Source organism: Ciconia boyciana, chromosome 6 (genome assembly GCF_034638445.1).
Source record: "Ciconia boyciana chromosome 6, ASM3463844v1, whole genome shotgun sequence".
In the NCBI taxonomy this organism is placed as follows: domain Eukaryota; kingdom Metazoa; phylum Chordata; class Aves; order Ciconiiformes; family Ciconiidae; genus Ciconia; species Ciconia boyciana.
In genome coordinates, this window is record NC_132939.1 from 41447383 (window position 1) to 41465547 (window position 18165).

Sequence of the window (18165 nt, forward strand, 5' to 3'; positions counted from 1 at the left end):
AAATCAGGGTTCAACAAGCATTAAATAGAGAGTTGAAATGTAAATGAACCATTCAGATGTTGCTGTATTGGACAGCCTTTTGTTAATGAATTTATTCATTTATAATATTGAGAAGAAAAATTAATCTAGATTCTTATTTATTAAAATGAGAATAAATTTCGTGGTTCAGATGGACAATTGAAGATCAGATAACTCATATGAACAAAAGTATTGCGTGGCATCATTGCTGAATCATGTACTTAAAATTATGTTCTTTGTAATGGAGGTTTGTGGGGAACATGTTTGGTGACAACTCTGCTGACTCATTTTGAGAGCAGGAGTTGAAAAGGAAGGAGGGCGGTACGCACCTCTAATTCCTAAAGCACCACAGAAAATTTCATCAGTCTTATCATCTGCATCTCCCTGAAGGACTGTCAAAGCTCTTCATATTCTTTCCCCCAGTGTGTTTATGTTTCAGTTGCTCCAGATCTCCATTTCAGGACAAGTGGATATGCATTCTGGTCAAGTTTGTCAGGGCCATTCCTTAACCTGTCTTAGTATTTCTGTTGAATAACTCTTTTCTGTTTATTGCATGTAGCTTTCAGATTGTATTCTCTGTTGCTTCTAGCACTTATTGGTTATCTGAAATCAATGTAGTCAATGATTAAAAGAAGAAATTGTGTTATAGAAATAATATTTTTCAATACATGTTTAAATACTTTGGTTGTGTTTTGTTGTTGTTTTTGATTGCTTAGTGTAAGTGTTGGTTTGTTTGTTTGTATCCTATGTTTTCTGTCTCTTTCCTGTCAAGTTTCTGTCTTTTACCAGCGTTCTGCTGTATTTACTCCATCTGGCCAAAGGGTTTTTTTGTTTTGGTTTGGTTTTTTGTCTTTTCTGTCCCCTATTTTGTATTACCTGAAGATGAGAGTACTGTAAAAAATTGATCCTGGCATGAGAAGAGTTCAAAGTGTGATCTTGAAAGAAGAGAAGTTTCTAATTTAGTGAAACGCTTATTGTTTTCAGCTGTGGAAGTGGAATAAAATTAATGGCTGGTGTTCTTTCTCACATTTTGTTAATCCTGCAGTTTGAGGAAAATAAAACTACTCATACTACCAACTACCTTGGCCTTCAGATATTTTTAGCAAAGACTAATGGGCTGAGATTTTTCATCATTGTTCAGGAGAGCTGATAAAGTCAACACATGGTCAAATGCATCTCAGTCCTATTAATTGTGTGTGTTTTTTTTTTTTTTATCTTGTATGCTTTTTATTTTGCATGTAGGATGCGCTATTATTGAAACTCACCCTTTCAAGGTAGGGGCCAAAATCCATCTATTCACCTGACCAAACCAGACACAGGTCTGGGCTTTGGCAAAGGTATAATAGTATTTGTTCATGGTTCTTTTCCAGGATCAACGTCATGTTTTTTGATTCTGGGCCTTCTCTGCATGTTAGAATATTCTGGTCATAAACTGGTTATTCTATTTGTAAAAGCCACTTACATTAAGATGTAAGTATTGAAATTTATCTTTCAGAGAGAGCTCATCTTAGTTATCTATAGGTATTTTATTCATGATGTAGATTAACCATGTCACGGATGTAGATACGCTCAGCTGGCTCTGTACATGTCTGATTTTGGGCCAAGAAGTTTTATTTGTATTGTTAGCTCAATGTTCTGAGAATTCAATGGCGCTATTCCTAGGGCCAGTTCACATTTGGAAGTTACAAAGTTGAAACTAAGAAACCTTCCGAGACTTGTAATGATTTCAAGAAGACTAACTCTGATCTCCCTGTGCATCAGTCTTGACACTGGTCAGGTGGTTTAGCATGGGCAGAGATACCATGGTGACTTTTCTTGGAGCCTGCTGTTAAGTTTTAAAAGATAATTTTTAAAAGTTGTATTGAACTTCTGGAATGTATCTGCCCTGCTCTTCTGCACTCCTGGTTATGGGAACTTACTAGTTAGGGCCAACATGAACGTTTAGGATCAGGTTAGGTCCTATGCTGCATCTCTATGCCCTCTTGGAACTGACAGTAATACAAAGACAACAGAATGCAAGAATCAGCTGGAATTCAACAGAGAACATGAGGTGTCCAGCTAGATATCCAGCTAAAAAACTCAGGTTTTCCCACTATATTATTCCCACTGTCTCCCTTTTTTCCCTTCAATAGTTGAATATCCTTTATTGAAGAAGCATTGTGGATCATACTTTAATTTTCACACATGATAATTGTATAGGAAGAAGATAGATGTATGAAGTGGTTTTGAGACAGTGTGTGGAGTAACTTGCTGCCTCCTTTGTGCCCCTTCAGACATGAGCTGCAGTTGATCTTATTTTTTTTCTTTTTTATTTATCATTGGTTTGCTTGTTTTTTCTCCTTATCTGTGATTTGTAGATTGGTTTCCAAGTTCCAGAGGATGAATTTTCCTCTGATTGATTCAGGGAACAGTTAATCAAGCATCTGTTTAAATAGCAAACTGAAGAATAAAATCTATATGCTTTATCAGCTTAGGAGTAAACAGAGGCTGTGTGCTTCTTAGGGAGAGCTGTACAATTTTCCTTGTTAACCTCCTCACCATTTTCTTTGAAGGAACTTATCTTTCTCAATACTAAATTCTTTAAGCTGGGAATCTGGCTCCCCAGCTCATTCTCAGTACCTTCATACTCTTCCAGTAGAACAAGGCTGACCGCAGCTTGTCTTTCTTAAAAGGTTTTATGGGCTGACATACAGCAATGTGTAAAGAAAGCAAAAGATGTTACCCAAGAAAGAGGGGGGGATGTGTGTGTGTGTTGGTTTTTTTTTGTGTAGTGGTTGTTTTTTTTTTTTTTCCTTTTAAAACATGTTGCTCCTTGGATTATAACAATTACTATTTGGTTATACTGAAGCTTCTAGGAGGTCTTCCAACATAATTGAAGCTGGTGAGCCATTAAATGTAGCATTTCTTGCATGTACTTTTTAGTTATGGGAGTTAAGTATTGATGGAAGTGTAAAAGCTGTAAACAAACTCACAGTCTTTTTAATTGCTTCATCCTGTTTTTCTGTTTCTGGAGTTGTTACAGATGCTTTCAGGGTAGATGAGACTTTGTTTTCTGACATAAAAACAAAGTGAAAAGCATGCATTGCACCTTATTCCAGAAAATATCCATGTTTAATATATCACAAAAAATCAAAAAAGGGGTATGATAATCTTTCTGATCACTGTACTTTAATAGTTTAGGTCAATACTTACCTTATCTCTAGTTTTTAGAAAGTTCACTAGAGAGTGGTGAAGGTTACCTATGGTAGGATTATTTTAGTTTTATAGTACAATGTCCACTTTTCAAAAGTCAAGTGAATATCTCAACATTTTTTTCTTAATGTTATCCTTTGGCAAAATACTTAGATTGTATTTTTATTTTGCAGTGTCCTCTAGAAACTTAGAGTTTGCAAGTTTTTGCGGATTAGCTTGAGTTTGTTGGCAAACATGGACTGAAATGTGGGTGCTGCTGCCACTTAAACTAGTAATATTGTAGAGGTGCAAGAAGCTAAGAACCAAGATGATGAATGCAGTTATTAAGTGTGATGTATTTATATTTTCTCTTGTTAGAAATGATAACATTCTCAATATTTAGGAATTAAGTTTTCTTGCACTTAATCTTTTTTTTCCCTTCCTCTTTCTTGCAGTAAATATAGCCCTCGCCCTAGCAGCAAATGATTCGGTAGGTGAACATCTAATTATCAGCCTTAATGTGAAACAAGTGTGTGAGTCATAAATAAAATGGTTACTGCTGGGGGCAGTCACATATATTAAATCTAAGTATTTACTCTGACAGTTAATTTCTTTATTTGTTTTTCATGGACTTCTGAGTTTATACTAATTTGTTTATATTTTATCAGTACGGTGAATGACTTAGTAGCTCTAATCCTTCATCTAGGTTTGTCTGTGTCCTTTCCCTTGTGTGTCTCTGAGTTCAACTGCAATTCTGCAGGGATGTGCAGACATAGTAGAGGATGTTTGTACAGGTTGGAGACACGTAATAAATAATTAAATTCTATCACTTCAGAACACTGACTTGGAAAAAATATGAGTAAGTGCTGGATGGTGTCCAAAACATTTTTTATAGCTCTGAAGATTTACTTTTTCCAGAGAAATTAATGTGAAACATTAATTGTTAAACAGCTGAGGAAAAAAGGAGCTACGTATCTTCCCTAAAGCTTGGAAGTACATTTTTTGAGTGACAAAATATCATTGCCCAGGTTGGTATTGCTCAAACTATTACTTGGACTATAAATAGACAGTGGGAACCATTCAAGTGTAAAAACAGCAGGTCTTCCTTATGTCCACGTGCTGCGATAAACTGGGAGTCGTTCCATTGTGCACATTTATTGCCACAGAGGTAAACTCAGAAGTAAGCTTCACTTCCTATGTAAGGGTGTATAATGCAGGTTTTGTACTCGTAAAGCACTAATTGAAAACAAAGTATGCTCAGCTACTTTAATCTGGTAAATGTAGCATCTTGTTCTAAAAGATGAGTAAAAGAAAACAACAGGTAGAAGGAGTGAGCGCACTTCCACACACAGAGGAATGCAATCTGCACACTTCCAGTAGGAATTTTGTAAAAGATTAAAAAAATTTCCATAAACTCAGTCATACTTGATAACAAGAGAGTGTTTAAAGCTGTTATATGAAATATGTACTGTTTGTAGTGGCTTCTGATCTTGGTACTTCACAGGTTTTAATTCTGTGTTTTAAATAGGCTGCTGGAGTAATTTGATTTCAGAGAAAAATCTGTCATCTTGAAAAGCAAAACTGCTTGAATGGTTCCTTCTAATTAACTTTAAAACATGGCATTTGCTGTAATACTTTTACAAAACGAATGTGATCCTGCAATGTGATCTGTGTTGTGGCATGGTCATTGAGTAGCTCCATGGAAACCAAGTCAACTAATTGCACATAACTTTCTGTACCAGCTTAAGTGTTTCTAGGATTGTCTCTGATACTTTTCAAACATGCAGTTTTGTGCATTGTTTAAATTTATATTTAGATAAAGCATCTCTTAGTAATTCTGACATACACAAGTTGTGGGATTATACCCTTTTGTTAGGAGTTAAACATAGTGATGTGATACACCACTTCAGTAGCCCATTAAAACACTTGTAAAGCACACAAATAAGAGAGACCATGGTCTAGAATGATTGAAGAGGTTGTTGGTGGAGTTATTTGGATAATCAGGGACTGAGAAATAATTTTAAATGAAATTGAGCCAAGAAAGTTAAGTAAACATAGAATGCACTAGTCATTTCTGATGTTATGATTATGTGGTGGTGTAAAATTGGAGGCCAGCATCTGGTGGATGTTAATCAATGAAGAGCAGCTGAAATTGATGAAATAGCTATGACTTGCATGGACTGATGGTCACAATTTAACAAGCTGCTGCGTTGGTGAAATGGTGCATTGATGTAGTTACAGGTTAGAAAATATGAAATTAAGGTGGATTGAATAAAGTCAACTCTATCTTGTTTGTTCATGCATTAATATCTTATTTTTTGTTGTTTTTCAGATGATGGCATACATCATGTTTATGTTTAGCCTTTGGGCTTGAATTTGCTGGTGTATTCATTTGTGTACTAACATTGATTTCAGTTTACTAGTTTTGTGAGTCAGGGTTATGAAATTAGTATCTTCAGGACCTTGATCCAGGCTGGGATTGTCCAGTGCTCTGAATTGTAGGGATCATTGCAATGTTCAGTTTTGTTATGGTGAAATAAGTAAGGAAGTTGTTTTCCAGAGTCCATTGGTGCCTCCTGATGAAGTTTATAGTGAATTTCTTTGATCTGAGATATGCAGCAATGGACCTCCTTGTTTTACTTTTAATAGCTACTGATTGTGCGTCACCTTCCCATGGTTTCCCTTCCCTTCATTGCTATCGTAAGTTCATCTCTTTCTGAGGAAGCAATAATGATTCTGTTAGTGGATCAGAGCTTCAGCAGCCTCCTGCAACTTCATTACAGCCCCTATGTCTCTTATAAACAAAATACAGATTTATAGAAACTGATGCTTGAACTTGATGTGCTGTTTAAAGGAGGAAAGAAAGGACTCGTGGAGAAAGATAGGTCAACATGACAATAAAGGTCTGTGCTTCCTTCATTAGATGCAGTCTGTTTCCATTACAAGTTCAATGTTTATAACTAGATTTTTCAAAGCAAGTGGAGCTAAATGACTTTAAAATAATGTTGTCTTCTGATCTTTCAAGTGTTCTTTTTCTAAGATTATACAGGTCACAGACTATTGAGAACAACTGTTTTCTGGTGAGGGAGGTCTGTGGAAGATGCTTTCAGAGGAGATTGGATTAGATTCTTGCTGCTTTCAGTAACAGCTGTAACATCTTGTTGTTTGATAGTGTCATAAGCTGGAAGAAGATTAACAGTCAAAGCATAAAGGAATTTTTTGTCCTCTTGATAAAAGAAAGCTTCCTTCCATCTTCTCTTAAAACTCTATTTTCTGTAGTTAAAAAACAAACCAAAACCCCACTGTTTCTATAGATACATAACTGAAAAAGCTTCTGTATTAAAAAAAAATTATTGTAATGATGGTCTGAAGTATTAAGGCATCGGCAGAGCCGTGGACATTGTCATGGGCACACAGTGTGGTTGGCAGAGCTGGGATAGAATTCAGGAGTTCGTCTTGCATGCTGGTGCTCAGTCTGTTTGGCATATTTTTACCTCATGGTTAGAGAGTAAATAATTCAAGACAGGACTTCATTTAGATGCCTAGATACCACATCCAAGACAAAGTATGTTTTTTGGGTGTTTTGTTTTGTTTTCTTTTGGGTTTGTTTTTTTTTTTTTGATGCAAAGCCAGGGAAACAAGCAGGGCAGCCTCATCTCTTCCTGGAATATTAGGCTTTTGGTACCCTGGGTTACCTGTTGTAGATGGATTAGTTACGAATTGTATAAGCTCTTGTGCCTGTACCAAGACCTATAAATCTATACAGTGGTTTTTTTGTGTTAAGAAATAACTTAAAGTTTTACCCTTGTGTCCTATTTTTAATTGCTTGCTTAGTTTGACAGCTGATTCTTTTTGTTCTTTTGATGTACCAGCAGTCAGTTGTGCTCCCCTAGGAGCACTTGGAAAGAATTTTTGGGTTTCGTGCCAGGACGATTCATATTCAGACTAGAATGACTATTTATGAAAGCTGCCTGGCCAGAGACGATTTATTATAGTAGAAACAAGTGGAATTAATAGATGGCAGCCAATAATAGGATAGAGATTGCTTGTTTATGAACAGAGTATTTTAGTGAGCAAACACCAGCTGTGCATGACTAAGGATGGCACAAATCCAGTTGGGAGGCTGCATGCTTGTGCTGTCACTATGAGGCAAGCTCCCCAGTCAGATTTCCTTTGACTCTCCTTTTCTTTCCAGGAAGATTTACATTTTTCACTATAGGATGAAATGGTTTTTGTGTTATGAAGGACAGAGGAGCAAGAAGTAAAACCATATGGAACAAATTAGCATGTAAGCATAAGCAAGTGGCTTCTGCCTGCAGTCATGGGGGCGCGTCATTAAAGGCATCAAGTTTTAACTATTCCAGCGTAACTCTCTGTCAGGGGATTATTGGGTCAAGCAGACCAGGACCAAGATTTGAAATACACCATGGGTGATTTTATCTTAGGGAGTGTCCTTTGTTTTTCCAAGCAAACCCCCTGGTTGCTGAGCAACGTAGTATTTTAAATACAAGACCATCCATGTTTCTGTACGGAGGGCGGCAGCAGCGGGGCGAGGGGAGCGCTTCTCCCCCCTCACACTGCATTGAACCTCAGGCAGCAGAAGGCCAAAGACATTGCTGTGTAATGTGAATAAAGCTGGGGAAAGTTGATGATTAGCTAAATGAAAAACACTTATTCAAACAATATCACAGTCAAAATGTCATAATGCAGGTTTTTTTTTTTTAAAGCAGAAAACTGGTGTGGATATCTGCCCATTATACACATACGCGAGTAAGAGGTTTCTCACAAAGATATAGTAAGTTATAGCATAGAAATTATGTAGTTATGAGCAGAGTCTTAATGTGAATGCACTATTGTGATAATAAAATAAGTTTTAATTATTTCAAAATGTATATTTAATCAAACAACACACATTCATTTTACAACTACTCAAAATCCACCCAGCCTATTTTCTTTACATTCCAGCTTTTTTTCAAATATTTGGGTCCTGTAATTAAACTATTTGTCTACAGGATAATATTTGACTGCTGCATTAATAGATGACTTCACAGTGTATATAAGGAAAAAATTCCAATAAGGAATAAAAATTCTCATAAGGAAAAAATTCCATGTGTGGGGAACAAACAAATCTAGAAGAATTTAGACAATAATGGGCTCCTTCACTGAATAATTATAGCATGAAGGCAAGTTTTGTCCTTTTGACTTGCATGAAGGCAAGTTTGTCGTCCTCCTATGCAGCTTTCCTAATTATTAGGGTTTGATTTCTAGGCATCCGTGCCTTTGTTGCTTAGAGAATCAGAAGGCTTTAATTGCTATAGATAAGGTGTTCATGCTTGTTTCTTAATGCTAAAAGTGTCAATAAAGCTGGAGGTGCCAGTTAGAGTTGATTGGCGTTATCTTGCAATGACAGCTCAGCTTCTAGATCAGCTGAGAAAACGAGAGACTAAAGCTTTAAAAATCTTACTGTTTTTCAAGTGAAATTAAAAATATTTTTAAACATAGGCCACTTAAAACGTTTTATTTTAATCAAATGACTCTATGCTTAATTTGAGCAAAATAAAAATTTTTACTTTTTTTTAAAGTACTGCATGTAGACTTAATTACCTGCATCCTGCATCTTCAAGTCATTGAAAGCCTAGGGCAAATGTCAGCGAAACTGATGTTGAAAGGTGGAACATGTTTATAATAATTTAGCACGCTGTGAAAGCGGTGAGGCATCTTGTAGAGATGTAGTAATGTTTGGGGCTCTGTTTTGGATTTTGGTAATTTATTTTTAAAATGGTGCTGTATTGGAATTTTTTTTTCAGTAGGATACATAATGTGCAAGAAGCTAAACAAGGTTAAATTACTGGTATCTGATTACTTAGAAACCTGACTCAGAGCTACTGCAGGCTGTTGTGGAAAAAAGTGCCAGAGAAGTTCTGTAGCGGACAGAAAATTAGGAGATCTTCATATGAAGGAAAAGGGCTTTTAAACCAGTGGAAGAGGGAGTGCTTAAAACAAGTCTGCATTTCTAGTATAGAGAGTGAGAAAACTGCAGTGGTACTTTTTTGGCTTTAATCCAATTTACAGCTAGGCGCTTAAATAGCATGCAGCTGAAAGAGTTAGAGAATTAGGGATTAAAAGATGGCTATTCAGTGTGTCAGTATGTCAAACGAGGAATCCAGAGCCTATCCTGATTTTAAGTTCCCTTTTGTCCTGTGTGTTCCTGCTTGCAGTTTGGGATTACCTCTAAGTCTATAATGACATTAAAAGGGTAAATCGAAAGTCCTGGTGGTGGATTAAGAGCACCAGCTTTAAAAATAACTGGCATCTTCACTTAGCAAAGCTGGAATGTCTGTCTTTGGAATGAGCTGCAGCTGCTGAATATTGGGAGTGCTTCTAATGTAGGGAATCCTTCACTGTATAGAGCAACGACAGCTCATTAACCTGTGCCTCCATCCCTCCCAGGCTGAACACCAGGGAATTCTGTCTGCAGAGTTTACTTCAAAGTAAAATATCATCTGCTAATGTCCAGTGGGGATACATATGTCCTACCAAGTATGGAAAAAAGTCTCAGAAAAGATGAGCAAAAATGAAATTAATGCTGTCAAAGAGTCTCTGGATGTTTAGTGGTAACATAGGCTGTGTTGATTAACAGCTATTTATAGCAGCTTTTTGTGAGCTGATTTTTTAAATTTTTTTTTCTTGTTTTTCTCTGTGGGCATGAAGTCTTTCATCAGGCTTGTCCCTCAATGAAGCATTTGGCAACTTGGAAGAAATCAATGAATATCACCAGATTTTCCACCAAACACAGAAGTATGTGTGGAGGAGTCCTCTGTGATATATGAATGGAACTGGTTGCATTTGATTGAAAAAGCTGTTACTGGAAAATGTAATTGATTTCATAGCTAATACTACCTGAAAGACAAAGAAGGGAACCTACATAAAGAAAGTGTATCGGAGAGACTAAACAACTCATAAGTGTCTGCTGAAATAGTTAACAAGAGGAAGGATATGGATCATTTTGTCATTAGCATGGACCTATGTCATTGGTACAAGGACCATGTATAGTAAAACTCACCTGCCTAAGAGAACAAACATAACAGCAATTGAATAATTTTGAATCTGCATAAGGAAAAGCAAAGGAGGCAAAATTTACTGGATTTTTACAAGACCTCTCTCTGCCAGGATATAGAGGGACTGTGTCTAATGTGACCTTCAACAACTTTAATTTTTTCCCTCAAAAGGATTTGTTACAACTAAGTTCAGAGCTTGAAAATCATTAATTCAGAATACAGCTATCTTGCAAATCTCTATCGCTCACAAGGCAGTGGCCAATTAAGTTGAGAATCTTGCCAGAGAAGTTAAAGGAAAGGATCTTTTTGGTGAGTTTATCTATGCCTGTAATATGTACACTGCACAAAATGAAGCTGTAGGATTCTCATCTTTCAGGGATATATGAAAGAATATCTTCTTTATTTGTTGATGTAGCATTTGGTTTTCTTGTAAATACAAAATCTACACCTGGTGACTGTGAAAACTTGTTTTCATATCTCAGTGTAAGTGAGAGAAGTTTCTGAATTGGAAGAAAAACTTTACTGTATTTGTACTGGGGTAAGAGATGCAGTGATTATATAGATGTACCTTATGCTGAATATTTGTCAGAAATCTTTAGGCAGGTCTAATTGGGCGAATTAATATCTTGTTGAGAAGGTTAATGGTAGTGAAGTAAAAAGGATGATGTAGTCGATGTAAAAGCAGAAGACGAGGAGTTAAGTTCTTTACTACGGTCCTTTATCCTGTAAATTTTTTTTTATGACAGCTGGCACCAGTACTGCAGAAAGAACAAATCCTAGCAGTAGTTAGCCTATGCTATAGAACGTTTAGCTAGAGAGGGGGGAAACCTTAAAAGCATTGATAAGAAGGTAAATATGAGCATCTGAGTGTTTAAGTATACTTTTTGCTGAATAGACCAACAGAGTACTTTTGTGTTTTCATGTGCTGACAATATATTTATTTCTAATTTCGTGTTCTCTCTGCCTGATGGAATATTGATAAGGATGTTATTGAAGAGGTCGATAGTTCTGCATGTGTTACTTCAGTATATTTTTTCAAAGTAGCTTGTCATATGTCCAGTGACGTGGAAGTATCTGATTAAATCATATAGGAATGGTTACATTGTCAGTTATATCTTCAGAGTTTAAGCTGTTCAGAACTTGCAGTTAGCCAACAAAAAAATACAGGTGTCTAGAAAGTATTTTCCAAGTGTAGTAAACTTGAAGATTGATTAAAACTTTCTTCCACATCTGGGGAAGTGGAAGGAAGAGGGCAAGTATTAACTTAAGAACAGCTGTTTTGAACTTGGTTATTGCTATGCCAGCTGGAGAGATGGAATGCTGTTTGTTAATAGCAAAGGACAGAAATATTTACATAAGGAGAAAATGCAGCCATAAGAAGACAGTGGAGTCGTATTACCTGAATCCTTTTCCTGCACAGTGCCGAGCGTGGCTGTAGCTGTGGTATGTGCTGTGCTCTGAAAAACACTTAGAAGCAGGGGGACTTTGATATGCTTGGGTGTGCTTTGACTGCTGCATTTCTGTCTGCATAACCCTAATATTACTTAAGAAAAAAGATTATTCAGCATTGGTCTGAAATGTATATGCATATGAAAATAAATGTCAGAGGACATTAGAGGAATCCTAGGGCTTTTTTTATTTTTTCTTTTTTTTTTTTTAAGTTCTCTTCTTCACCCTGCTTGTGATCCCCTGTAATATGTTCCTTCTGCCCAGATGTTCTTTTTTGCCTTGTCTGATGTTATGCATGTTTTTTAGGATTTATATTAATACAGCAGTACTTTGAAAGGTGTGCTGATTTATATGAGGTGCGGGTTATACGGGTGAAAACACAATTTATTAAAAATTTAATTTTTTAAAATGATTATTGTAACTCATGCATCTGGATTAAACTTCACTCAGCCTGAGAAGTGCCTGGTGTTGCTAATTCTGATTAACAGTTTCATGTGGTAGCATCTAGGTGTATACAAGTTATTTTGTCTCTTGGGGATTTAAAACATTGTAAATGCTGGAAGAGATGATCTGGACTGTGCTGTGCCTGTCTTAAAAGATCCCTTAGTAGATGCCATAATGCTTTTCCAAGATAATTAAACCTTGAGTAAAGGGTTATTAGTATTCTAGGCATGCTTACATACTGCAAATGCAGGGATAGTTGGGAGAAACGAAACTTAAAACCTTAGCTTATTGGACCAATCCTTTCTGTATAAGCTGCTACTTTTAGGCAGTGTGAACTCTTTTTACCTAACATTTTGAATTGCTTGGTGAAGAAAAAAAACTTACCTTAGGCTATCTTTAGTGTGGTTCTGCCAGTGATTTAAAGATTTTCCGAAACACCTTTCTCCTATAATTGTGTAGAAAGCACCACGCCCACAGGAACACTTGTGCTGTCATTAACAAGAGTGGTAGAAACTGGAGAATCTGTGAATTATTTTTCTGTTTGAAGATAACCGTTTTATTGAACCATATCCATGAACAAAAGCATTGCATCTCAGAAACAGGCCTCCTTCTTACTTTTGAGGAAGCGTGTAAATTTTTTTGAGAAACTGTCAGGTTTATTGTATTAGCTTGAAACAAAGATCGGCTTTGTAATTTGGAGTAGTAGCTGAATTTGCAAAGTCCTCCTAGATAATTGAGGGATATTTTTCTGCAGTGTGCATATATTTATTCTTCGTTTCAGGAAATTTGGTACACTCATAGATACGCTTCTACTGACTCCTAGGAAGAAGTGGCCTGTGGTGGTGAAGATCTGACTATGCCCAGGAGGTCATGAAGTCAATCTAATTAATTTAGATAATCCTAAATCTTCAGTCCCTTTAGGCTGAGAACAAAACTGTAGTGACTTGTAAGATCATTGTAGTTAGTCAGCCAGTGGATAGTCACGATCCTTGCTGGGGGAAAACCCTCAAAAAGTTGAGGGAAAGGATGTCAGTCAGGTTTAAAACACTATGTAGGTTTTTCTGCAAATATTTACTTTCATTTGAGAAGTAATTAGGTGGCACAGCCCTTAGATGATATTTTGATGGGTTCGATTAGCTCCTGACACAGATAAAGGGACTGAGTAATGAATCTTTCTAATCTGTTAAAATATACATTTTGTACAGGAACAAAGAAGCTCTAATACTGTTGTTGATGTCTTTGTAATCTAACATAAAAATGGGTCTTTTCAATCTTTTTGAAATTGCAGCTTTCATACAGTAGGCAAGAAGTAGAATAATTTGTCAGAGTAACTCCTGAACTTTTTTGTAATAGCTTTCACAAGCCGTTATAAACAAAGCAATATTAAAATATCTAAATTAAATAATCCATGTAATTACATATGCTTTGCTCTGTTTAATAAAAAAAGTATATTGAATAACTGAACCCAAATTTGGTTGATTTTTGTAGTAAAAAATTATTTTTCAACGTACATAGTAGATAACATATGGTAGTGCGTTTTTTACTTCTCAGTTGTAAAATTTAAGATGCATTTGGCTTATATTAGGTAAATTTGACACTTTAAATGGCTCACCTGTTCAGGGTGTCTTCAGAGTTCACTATCAACAGCTTAAAAAAAGGGAAGAAGAAAAAAGAAAGCAACCCCCACAGAAAAACAAACCCTCAAACCCAAATTATTATACATGTTGTAGTAAAAAGGGGCAGTCTTGCTTCTCAGGTGTGTAGGCTTCTATGATTTAGTTTCTTTATCTTAATTGAATTTCAGATTTATTTAGAAGTAGTGGCCTCAATACCTAGGTTTTTAATCCAGGGGCATTTCTGTTTTTTTTTTTTAAATAAACAAACAAACAAACTGATTGTGATGCCACGGAATATACTTGATGTTTAGAAATCCTGTTCAAGAGTAGAGGTGCTGTATACTTGCATTTAAAAGCCTTGGTATACTCTTCTAACTGCAAACTTGATAGTTATCACTGAGCCTTTCTCCATCTTTCCCATCAAAACTGTGGTAACAAAATGGCTTAATATAAGATACCAAATTACGAAAGCTTCATCCAAAAAATGAAGCACGTATTTTGAAACACTAACAGTGAAAGTCTGATTTGGCATTGTTGGAAAAGCTCCCATTGCTGCCTTAACCTTTCAAACAAGCCTTTAAACATACTTGCTTGCAATTTTGCAAAATGTTGAATACAGTTAGCTTTTTATATTAGAGAAACTTGATGTTCAGCACTTTAAAGGGCTTGCTCTTTACTACTTAATTTGCAGAACTTGGTAATTGGTAGTGTGTCTTGCCATCTGTAGGAAAAATAGTTTAATTTCCACAAAATATGTATGTATATCTATAAAAAAGCATATAGAAATGAATCTTGTAAGTTTAGACTACATAGTTGAAATAATTTTTTTAAAAGTTTATTGCCTAATGTACCATATGTAGTTGAATAAACCCATTTTTTAGCATTCTTTTTTGTAAATGCATTTGATTAAAATGTTATGCCTGCTTAATTGGCTTCAGAGACTTGCATTTCAGTATTTTAAAGATGTCTGCAAAAGTTTACTCTGGCCACTTAAATGGAAGCTAAAAATATGTTTCTTATGTTTTTTACATTCCTTGTAGTCACTAGTATGATTCAGATTGCATTAATTCGAATATATTTACAAACATTGCTTGTTTTTTTTACAATAAAATTTGATACCTTTCAAAAAGTTAAAATATTATTTCTGCGTAAATGTACATGGAGTAGAGAGAACATTGCTTATAATGTTTCTTAATATAAAGTCTGTGGTCTACATTGTAAGTAAGAAAATGTGCAAGTGAGGATTCTGTGTATTGAGAATCTATATTTTGTGAAGATGTCTGGCTCAACTTGCAGAGACATTGTTATATTTCATGCTTCAATTGCAATTTAGAGAGAAAGGAAGCTGATACCTTATGTCTAAAATCAAGATAATATTTTTATTTCTATGGGCAGTTTTGAAATTTTGCCCAACTAATAATTCATAAAGGAAGACAGACATTTTGACAAATACTTTTTTTTTTTTTTGTTCCTTACATAGACAAAAGAAGTTGGTTTACTTGATGCAGACATATATGGACCTTCAATTCCAAAGATGATGAACTTAAAAGGAAACCCAGAATTAACACCAAGTAAGTGGAAGTGATTTTTCTTGCTGTCATCTTTGTACAGGGATGAGCATGGACCACTTGTTGGTGCTTCCTTGATGTGGCACAGAAGGGATGCAAACAGAAGATGAAGACTTTTTGAAGTTTTTTTTTTAAATATTTTTTTGAATATTTTGAATACTTTGAACTATTTTTTTTAATTTTTAGTAATGAGGTTGCTTTTAAAGCTAGCTTGTACAACTAGGAGCATATTCAGGGTTGTCTTTTGTTTGTTTTTTTTTTTTCATCTTGGTCCACTGGCTTTGGGAGTTTCATGGATTATTACTAGAGACACTGGAAAGTGTAGCCAGGAAAGGAAGGTTATTGTCAGTTTTAAACTTGCTGTACAGGATCCCACTATAGAAGACCTCCAAATTAAAAACCAAAAAACACTAGCCTAGGAAAAAAAAAAAGACTAATCTAGGAAATAAGAGAAGGATCATTACAGTAGCTTGTATAAGATGTCATTGACATGATTGTGTTTGATCTGTCTTCAGCCAAACACGCCAGGCCACTTGATTCATTTTTATTTGAAGTTGTGTGTTTAGGAATGCAGTGGTGGTGACTTCACTGCCACAAGGTAAAGACAGTAGACAAAACTCCTAATTTTCCTTCTGCTAGGAAGGATTCTGGTCTGGGGAAAAGTAAATTCAGGTAGGAGAGTCTGGAGAGAAATAAGGAAGACCGAAAGTAGAAAGGTTGCATCAAGTCTGTTTACCTTTCAGAAATTTAACTTCCACCCAGGCCAGCCAAGGGTGCAACTGAAGAATGGCGTTATCTTGATACCCTGTTCATGTGATGCTTGAGTGTAAGGGAGTGTGCTTTTTTTGGGGGTGGTAGGGACACTGAGGCGATAGGATTTGTTTTATGCTCTGTTTTGCCCGTCCTGTGATAAAGTGCATGTAATTATAAAAATTAAAAACATGTAACCACAGACAAAACCAGTCCCACACTATAACACCTGGCCTACATGTTAAAAAGTACTAGGATCCTCCTGAAGAAAGTACAAACTGGCAATACTTGTTGACAGAGAGGGATCAAGGACGTGTACCAGTTCAAATAGTACATAAAGGGGCTTCAGTGAAATAATCAACTGTAAATACCCATTAATGTTTGTGGGCAGTAATTGCTAGGTAAAAGGGAAGTTAAATATTCCTTCCACTTCCTTTCATGCCATGATCTTCGTTTATTTATTATAGAATCGTAGAATAGTTTGGGTTGGAAGGGACCGTACAGGTCATCTAGTTCAGCCCCCTGCAAGAGCAGGGACATCTTCAACTAGATCAAGTTGCTCAGAGCCCCGTCCAACCTGACCTTGAATGTTTGCAGGGATGGGGCATCTACAACCTCTCTGGGCAACCTGTTTCAGTGTTTCACCACCCTCATTGTAAAAAATTTCTTTCTTATTTCTAGTCTGAATCCATCCTATTTTAGTTTAAAAGCATTACCCCTTGTCCTACCACAGCAGGCCCTGCTAAAAAGTTTGTCCCCATCTTCCTTATAAGCCCCCTTTAAGTACTGAAAGGCTGCAATAAGGTCTCCCCGGAACCTTCTCCAGGCTGAACAACCCCAACTCTTTCAGCCTTTCCTCATAGGAGAAGTGTTCCATCCCTCTACGCCTACTCTGGTATTGTTGTAGAATGTCTCTTTGTAATCGATCTTAATTTGTGCACGTGTATGGGTGTTGTGGTGGTGGTTGTTCTATACATTCTCACTTGATATAAAGCATGCAGAATGAACCAGTGCCAATATCTTTAAAGGGTGGTTAATGAGCTTGCAACGTCAGCCTCTGAAAAATTAATAAGTGGCAAACTTAGGATTTCTTACATAATTAAAATTCTGTCTCCTTATGCTTATATCCTGTATTCTGGATAAAGAAAAAATAATGTATTTCCATATACGGATGCACTGCATGTGCTTATACAGCCAACTGTCAAATTGAGTACTTTCTACATTTAAGTACTTTCTACATTTAAGTACCTGGCTTACAAATACAGACTTTATTTAGATTAATTTCTAAGAGAGAAGGAGAGTACTTGGTTTTATTTGTTGGGTTTCTGTTTTATTTTTTGAAGCCAAAGGCTAATTCTGTTGTGTAATAAATAAATAACTGAAGCATCTCATGTATCATCAGTAGCATTTGACTCCCTGATACAAATTGAAGTATTCTTGCATTCTCTTGTACTTTGGGCCCTGTTGAGGGTATATGTCATACAGGCTGTGTTTTCCTGTAACAGATTTTTTTTTTGCTATGAATTTTGCATTTGAAGTGCATTATGCAATCTGAACACAAAAGGGACTATGTTGTGGTGTGGTGTTCTTCATATCTCTCCTCTTTTCCTTTTTATGTGACGTTGACTTTTTCCTTTCCAAAGGATATCAGGTAAAAATTTGATTCTCTATTTCCCCCCCCTCCACTGTCTGAAAAATTGATTAGATAACTTTGAACTTCTTATACATTTGGCTGTGTATTTTATCAATCCATACTAAATTTAAATCCATGTCATGAGCCACAAATAAGAAGCAAGTTCCTCAGTCTGTTTCATATGGTCATACAAATTAACTTGCTAGGAGTGCAAGAACTTAAGAGTATATTCAGTCAGATATTGGGGCAGCTCAGTTTTGTTTGTATACAAATTTCAGTGACTGTAGATATTTTGGGTATACAGCTGAGAATTCACTACAAGCTTTTGTCTTTAACATGTTTTGAGTGTTGTTAAAATACAGAATTCAATGTAATAGAAAGAAATTGGAGGATTTCCCTGAATTGAAATTGCTTCTGTTGACTAGTAAGCACCAACATTTTGGTTGCTAAAATGTATT

The 18165-nt window shown here is 36.0% G+C and overlaps 1 protein-coding gene across 12 annotated transcripts in view; it reads left to right on the forward strand.

Moving 5' to 3' along the window:
- The window catches only part of NUBPL (NUBP iron-sulfur cluster assembly factor, mitochondrial), a 122034-nt gene that overhangs the window by 32787 nt on the left and 71082 nt on the right, over positions 1–18165 (forward strand). For 9 of the 12 annotated variants that reach the window (XM_072864073.1, XM_072864076.1, XM_072864075.1 and 6 more), the window contains 2 exons: positions 3645–3679; positions 15237–15327. In XM_072864073.1, coding sequence (XP_072720174.1) covers positions 15291–15327 — 37 coding nt within the window. In that variant the 5' untranslated portion in view covers positions 3645–3679; positions 15237–15290. Of the gene's footprint in view, positions 1–1341; positions 1489–3644; positions 3680–15236; positions 15328–18165 lie in introns of those variants that run through there. The other 3 variants (XM_072864081.1, XM_072864082.1, XM_072864079.1) reach the window with 2 other exon arrangements.